The sequence below is a fragment of the Pantherophis guttatus genome, chromosome 5, assembly GCF_059756535.1.
Source record: "Pantherophis guttatus breed Tessera chromosome 5, ASM5975653v1, whole genome shotgun sequence".
Classification (NCBI taxonomy): Eukaryota; Metazoa; Chordata; class Lepidosauria; order Squamata; family Colubridae; genus Pantherophis; species Pantherophis guttatus.
Genome location: NC_142067.1, coordinates 99,833,056 through 99,840,880, shown reverse-complemented (window position 1 = coordinate 99,840,880; position 7,825 = coordinate 99,833,056). Strand labels below are relative to the sequence as shown.

The 7,825-nt window shown below is 38.5% G+C and overlaps 1 protein-coding gene across 1 annotated transcript in view; it reads right to left on the bottom strand.

Moving 5' to 3' along the window:
- Positions 1–214: 214 nt before the first annotated feature.
- GAS6 (growth arrest specific 6) overlaps positions 215–7,825 on the bottom strand; it is a 43,764-nt gene continuing 36,153 nt past the window's right edge. The window contains exons 13-15 of the mRNA XM_034419248.3: positions 5,340–5,512; positions 4,819–5,047; positions 215–740 (exon numbers count right to left, since the gene is read on the bottom strand). Of these exons, the coding sequence (XP_034275139.2) occupies positions 589–740; positions 4,819–5,047; positions 5,340–5,512 (554 nt within the window). The 3' untranslated portion in view covers positions 215–588. The remainder of the gene's footprint in view (positions 741–4,818; positions 5,048–5,339; positions 5,513–7,825) is intronic.

Genomic DNA, 7,825 nt, shown 5'->3' with positions numbered 1-7,825 from the left:
AATGGAAACTACTATTGAATATGTGGATTTAAATGTTCCTTGTTCCCTCCATAATTGCCGTTTGCCATGAAAGATTTTTCTAAAACCAAACGTATTACAGTATGTCTAAATTAGATAGGAAAACACGTTTGCTAAGCTTAAGCTTTGAATGGGAGAAAATGTTAAAATCTCACTGCCCATGATCACCTACAGTAAATGCTGTCCTTGCATCATATAATTCAACAAAAAGTTTTATTTTTTTCATATTTTGTAAGTTAGGAAGCAGCATTAAAAAAATACAGAATTATTTTTAATCTTTCAGTCCACACAAAGTAATTTACCAGCGACCATGAACTGTCTTTCAACTACTCACCTCAGACAACAATTTGCAACTTCTGGTTATTAACATTAGTCTTCTCAACTATTTACAAATATATTACATATTTTAAATCCTCTCAAGCAAAGAAATATTTCAATAATTAACACAGTAGATCCTACATAACTTCAGTGTTCAAGGGAACTATACACGCAGTGCTGGAAATCTGAATAATTTATAACTGAAATGCACATATGTTGAATACAAAAATTCTGTGTGTGTTGCAGTGGCATCTATTGACCAGTTTCTACTGGAGGACAAGAATGAGAGGTGATGTCATTGGTCTTTTGGAGCGCCTCATCTAAATCCAGAGCTTGATTGTTAACTTTCACCGTCATGCAGCCATGGTAGGAAGCAGTAACTGGAGTTGAAGTGACAGGAACATCTGTGGTGTTTTTAAAACAAGAACAACAAAGAAAGACATCTTCAATAAACACTACTACCAAGCTCCTCATTATTCTTAATTTCAAAATATAGAGAACAATTGTTCTTTTTGATGTTGTAAGTAGTTCATGTATCTTATAATGGCTGTATGAACAGTTGAGTCCCGCTATGAAAAGAAATATTCACAAAAAGCACCTTTGCAAATGAAGAACCAGAATTTATATGCTGAAATGAATTCTATATTCTTAACACTTCTACTTTCAAAATCTTGACTTTAATTTTTAAAATAAACCTTAACTCCCCAGGTGATGAATGCAGTATCACGGTCCTAGTTCTGCCTCTTTGTATATGCATTGATGTAGAATGGATTAAAATATCATTTTCTTATTTTACCAGCTTTGCCCCTCCTCTTAGATAAAAGGTTAATACACAATACACATAACAAAAAGGAATAGCTTTGATCCCCCCCCATTGGTTACAGCATCATGAGTTTTTTTAATCACATGGGAACATCTCTGCATTATAGAATCAATCTCCGGGATGTGTATTTATCTCCACTGCCTTGCTGGACTCAGAAACACTGCAAGATCATATTTTTGTTAAAATGATGTATGCACAAGCATTTGTCATTTGCTTCCCTTGACCTCACCTGCCAATTAAGGTTTAGCCTCGACCTATGACCGTAAAGGGCATGTTGTGATGGTTAAGGGGGATCACCTTGGTTAACGACCCCCAACCCTGTTCTCCCTGATGAAGTCAAACGACCATGCAGGTCATTAAGTGGAGCATGGAGTGCCTCTGGAGTGGGAGGGGCCCAGTGCAGGCCCAAACCCACCTGTTTTGGGACTCCCAAGATCTTCCTCACCCTGAGACACCACATGCTATGCTTGCTGCCCCTCAGGGTCCCCACAGCCCTTGGACCTGCTTCCGTTCCCCCCCACCAGGTCACCACGTGCCTTGTATAAAAGTACAAAAAAACTATACTTTTCATATGAAACATTATTTTCTAATCTATAGCACCCTCCCTTCTCTCCCTGAAACATATGGAATGTAGTTTCTCCAATAGGCCTTGGGTGATATCTAGAAAGAATCAAGAAGAACTTTGCCCTTATCAGGAAGATATTACCTAGCTGGGAAAAAACAACGGAGCAATCTAATGCTTGGATGGGGTGGGGCAGAAAACAAAAGAAAGGCAGACATCAGCTGACATTTGCATTCCACTTCTGCAGGATTCCTCTACAAACCAATGCTTTAAACTCTTGCATCTGTAAAAACTCTTCAAGTACTCAGAAAATAAAAGTAAGGAGCAAATAATATGCCACATTATCTGAATAAGTCTCATATATCCAAATATCCATGATTAATTAACAAGAATGACATATGTACAGTATTTAAAAACCAGGGCCTTGGTTTTTTGCACTAACTCTAACAATTACTCCCTCTCTATCCTGTTATATTTATGTGTTATCCATAGAAACCTTTTCTTTCCAAGAGCTGGCTCCCACAGATACAGACATACATCTATACACACAGTGCCTCTTTAGTGCCCATTTGAAAATGCAGAGATAAATCTATATTTAGCTCAATAATCTAAATTTAATCTAACAGGATCATATGGACAGACTTTTACTACAGGCTTGATCACCGCTAATAACTATGTGCAACAAGGGAAATGAATGAGCCCATGACATATTCCTACGTTCACTGATCATATACTTCACATATACTAAAACAGCAGCCTTCAACCTTTTGGGCACCAGGGACCAATTCCGTAGAGCGATTTTTCTGCAGACCAGAAGAAATATAGTTTCGCATGTTGCCTCCATACCGCGGATGGGGCTTTGCTTGTTTGCATGAGCTGGTTTTGGGCATGCGACAGACTGGTACCAATCCATGGACTGGGGGTTGGAGACCCCTGTAGTAAAAAATACAACTGGGCCTTCAGTAAGAATCGGTGGAATGTACTTTACTTCTACGTAACTATAAGAAAATGTCTGCAATTTGACAAGTTGACTTTTCTGTCACTTAATCTGTTGTTGTACAAGAGCAATCCTGAAGTAAAGCCAGTGGTGGGCTGCTGCTGGTTCAGACTGGTTCTAGCGAACCGGTAGTTCCAACTATCAGCTGGCCCCACCCACCTGCCCCCATCCTATCCTGTTCTATATTTCCTTCTTTCTGGCCCAGCTGATTCGCGCAGCACAGCTGATTTCCACGCTTCCGCTGTTCTACTTACCAGGGCTGCCATAGAAGGTAAGCAGCTGAGCTTCAAATTGCTGCATTTTGAACACTGTGCACCTGTGCATATGGCGCATGCATGCACAAAGCAAAGCACACATTCACAGAATCAATTGTTAAACTGATTACAGCCCACCACTGAGCAAAACTGGTATTTATTTTGCAGCATCACCACCACCAATACAACAGCAACAGTAATAATAATGGTGTTTTCCCATATAGCTTCAAATAGCCCTTGTAAAGGATGTGGGATAGCCTGGCAGATGTTTCTGATGTTTGATAGCTGTGTCCTGAGTTATTCAGTATTGTTGACAGAGGAATCAGTGGAATGACAAACCATAGTGGTGATATTGAGTTTCCTTGAAAGATTCTTCTCTTGATGTTAATTTCTCCCAGTCTATCACAATTGACCAGCAACTGTGTTCTCCATTATGCCATCTATCTTTGCATAAACCTTTCAATATTTCTACTGCCTCTGGTAATTTCTAGACACTTGATTAACCAATCATGTGGCAGAGAGTCGAATGCCTTCCTGTAACCAAGCCATGCAACATTGAAGTTGGTCTTCCTTTCTTCCAGTTTTCCAGAATCATCTTGTCAATTAAAAGTTGGTCTTTTATTCCTCTGCTGTTTGGGCAGGTTTTTTTCTGCTCAGGTGGAACATCCTCTTGAACACCATCGGCACTGACAAATTCACCATCACTCAATTGCAAAAGTGATTTTACTCAGAATAGTTTACATCCTCTGATGATACCTTCAACACCATCAAACATCCACCTCTGCCTAGCCCAGGTCACCGGAAAGGACTCAACAAACAAAAATGCCAAATCTAGTCTCAACATTTGGCAGACTGTGCTATGAACCCTAATAAAACAATGAAAATAATAAATGATAATGAATAGACCAAGTATATGATAATGGAAAAAATAATGAAAATAAAATAAAAACCATAATAGAAATTCTCTTTAAAGCAGCCATGTCCTTCCTTAGGACCTTTCCTCAGTTTGCACCAAAAGGTTGCATAGCTCTAAGAGTCACCAAATGTAATCAATGTTGTGCCTTAATCCAAATGATTACAGGAACCATAAACACATATGGATTTTGAAAATTCTGTGTAAACTATTTCAGAATTCTGAGTCATTATATAAGATATCTCAAATAATCACATATCTACTGAAAAAAATTGGCAGTGGTGGAAGCTACTGATTATTTGATGACATCCATATGAAAGCATCTCTAAGCATCAGGAGTGGTATTTTTATGACCTCTGCACATCCAGCAATTGAAATAGACTCCTGGACTATTTCCTGTAAATAACTTGAACAAAGAAGATCATAATGTTTGCTGGTGGAATAAATTTAATTGCAGCTGAACAGCCGCCTCTGCATCCCAAATGATCTGATGTGGCTTAATTCATGTATTAGAATTATACAAAAAAGTAGCTAGCCTTGAAGGGAAATCATCAGTTCTAATATAATGGACGAACGTTCAAGGGAAAATTATTTGCTCTTCCATGAACAATGTATGTTATATTGTATGTTATATTACATTCATTTCAATTATTTCTTTGAGACTTTATTAAAACCAGGCCTGAGATAGCATGAGGTATATATTTTTTCCTCAGAACAAAATCAAATTTAGTTGTGCTTCATTTACTTAACTTCCCAAAGGATATAACCTAGATGCTGTAATGTGTTTAAAAGCAAACAAGTCAATAAGGTTTGTTCTTGAGGCAGTCACACAGAAAAGATGCAAAACACCCAATTTTCACAGGCCACCTTGTTGACCCCTATTCTATCAATGAGCAGATTATATGCCTTCTAGATGTAGCATTTAACACTCACCTGGCAGTCCTCCCACACAGGTCTTTATAGATGACTGTAGGTAATTATCTAAAACAGAGAGATTATCTTCCAGTTGTGCCTGGCTTAGTTCGTTCTGTCCTGCAATCCCATCCATGGTCAGAACTATCTGATTATTGCTGATGGAGATGTCCACCAAGTGCTCTTGTTTGTCACAAATGCTTACTGCCAGCCTGCAAACTACAGTGTCCTTCACTGCCAGGATAATAAACTGTACAGCAAGGAAATAAAGAAAAAGTTTGTTAATGAAATATTGACCTACTATATTTTTGAAACATATTAAACACTGAAGATGTTATTATGGCATATATATTGCAGTGGGCAACTATTCTAAAGTAGTCTATTCCCACTTCCCAGAAATCTTTGAAAATATAGTTTTATAGTTAATCACAACACAATGCATTTAATTAATATGAATTAGTATTTACAGAACTGTTTAATAATTTAAAAGTTTCTCCTTGTTGTATGCATGAAGTATTTCAATATGTATTTGTGTGTTTTACCTGTTGCTTAAGCTTCTTTGTGGAATGGTAGTCAACCAGAGCCACTGACAAAGGGACCACTGCTTTATTGCTAACAAGAGCAAAGAGCACCCCAGTATCTGTGGCTGGACGAATTAAAAGATTTACTTTTACTTCCCACTGCTTCCTGGTTTCATTGATATCAAATGGATAAGCTATAGAAAGAGAAACAGAAGGCTAAGTGCATACCCTACAATTTTTAACACTTCTAATAATCAAACAGTAGGTAAGGTTTCTCACTCATGGTAAGAACAAGTGGCCATTATCACAACTTCTTCGGATGTATATTGTTATCTTATGCTATGCTGCTATGTTATATTATAATAATATTTCCATCCTTTTAACAGCTCTTTTGCTGATTTCATAAAAAGCACTGTGATTGCTTTGACTAGTTAAAGTCAAGATTATACTTTTTAATCACCAAGACATCTGGATTGTAAGAACCTGGTCAATCTGCTGGGTCTTTAGGGTCCCTAATCATCCAATATCTTGAGCTGCAGGAATTAATTCTGGGTTTCTAATCGAAAGAAACTAGAACAAAGAAATAAAGCTATTTTCAGTTGTATTTTACTGCAGCGCAGAGTTACATATGTAATACTGTGTTTTCCCAAAAATAAGACCCAGTCTTATTTTCTTTATTTTCACTCAGGCTTATTTTCTGTAGGTCTTTTTTTTTTTTTAAATGCGGGGGAGAGAGGTGATTTGGATGTGCTGCGCAGTTGCCTGGCTCATGGGAGGCTCATGGGATGCTTGTGCAGCACCACCGGCAGCAGGTGGAGGCAGAGGCATGGGGGGGGGATCAGGATGTGCTGCACAGCAGCCTGGTTCACAGGAGGCTTATGCAGCATCACACAACTGGCAGCAGGAGGGCAGAGGCACGGGGAAGGCAGATGATTTTGGTGCAGCCGCAGACAAGCCGAGAGACAGTGGGATAGAGTGGGTGGTATGTGATTGCCTGCCTCCTCCCTTGCCTCTGCCTCCGCCTGCTGCAGGTAGTGCCACACAAGCCTCCTGTGAGCCAGGCAGCTGTGCAGCACGTCCGGATCGCCTGTTTCCCCCTCCCCAGTGCCTCTGCCTGCTGCCAGTGGTGCTGCACAAGCGTCCTGCGAGCCTCCCGTGACCCAGGCAGCTGTGCAGTATTTCCGGATTGCCTGTCTCCCACCCTCCATGCCTCTGCCTGCTGCTGGTGACGCTGCACAAACCTCCTGTGAGCCAGGTAGCCGCGCAGCATGTCTGGATCGTCTGTCTCTCCCTTTCCCCGCCTCTGCGCTCTGACTTACAGGTATCTGTGCTGCACCAAGAGGTTGGTGGGCCACATCCATCCCCCTGGCTTATTTTTGGGGTAGGTCTTATATTAGGCCCACCCAAAAAATCAGGCTATGGCTTGTTTTCGGATGGGTCTTATTTTCAGGGAAACACAGTAGTATAGAAAGCTTGATGGCTTTTTGCACTTCTATATCTTATTTTTATCTGTTTATGTGAAATATTTATTTACCATTTTTCATAGCAAAGAATCCTGAAGGAGTTTAAAAACCCAGTAAAACTAAGGCAGAGAAAGAAAAGAGTTTCAAACCAGTTCATTTAAAGATAAACGTTACACTAAATGATTGGGAAAGCCAATATAAAAATTTGGTGCCGGATGTAATGTATGCTGCTAAATTAGATTAAAAAAAGAAAAGAAATGTATATTCTTTTCTCAGCAGGGTAGATAAAAATCAATGATTTTTTTTAAAAAAATAAAAAAACAGATTTTTTTGATTTAAATCGGATTTTTTTGATTTTTATCAAATTTATTTTAATAAAAAATTTTTGGGGTAAAAATCTATCATAAGATAGTTTTCTATTTAAGATACATAAATAATTTAGTTTATTCAGCATGAAATGGAACTTAGTTATGTAGCATGAGGCTGTGTATTCTGCAACACTGGGACTATCGGTGAGTCAACAGTGGGTCAAAGGAGTAGCAGAGATGACAGTTGCTCTTTAACAATTATGATTTAAATCGAGTTGATTTAAATCAAGCCTTTTTACTAGTGATTTAAATCATGATTTAAATCGTGATTTAAATCAACTCAATTTAAACCAAATCCACCCTGTTTCTCAGCATCTCTTTACTTTCTATCAGCACATAATATTAAAATTAAAAACAATGGTGCTGGTCAAAGAAGATCTGAATTGCACTTGTAATAGGTATGTATATTATTCAGCTTTAAAAGATGTCTATCTATCATTGGGAAGGTAAATAACAATGAAATCTGAATCCATTCAACATTATCAGATGTGATAAGGAAAATGACAATTACATTTCAGGCCCTAGTAAATTTTCTCTCCTAAGTAATAACTCATGCCATGCATTGTCTGACAAGGTTATATAGGCAGGAAAAGAAGCATACCACATTGCAACCAGCCAAAGTAAATCACCTTATATATACTTTGCATGGCTTTACTTAAAAGCTATTAGATCATGC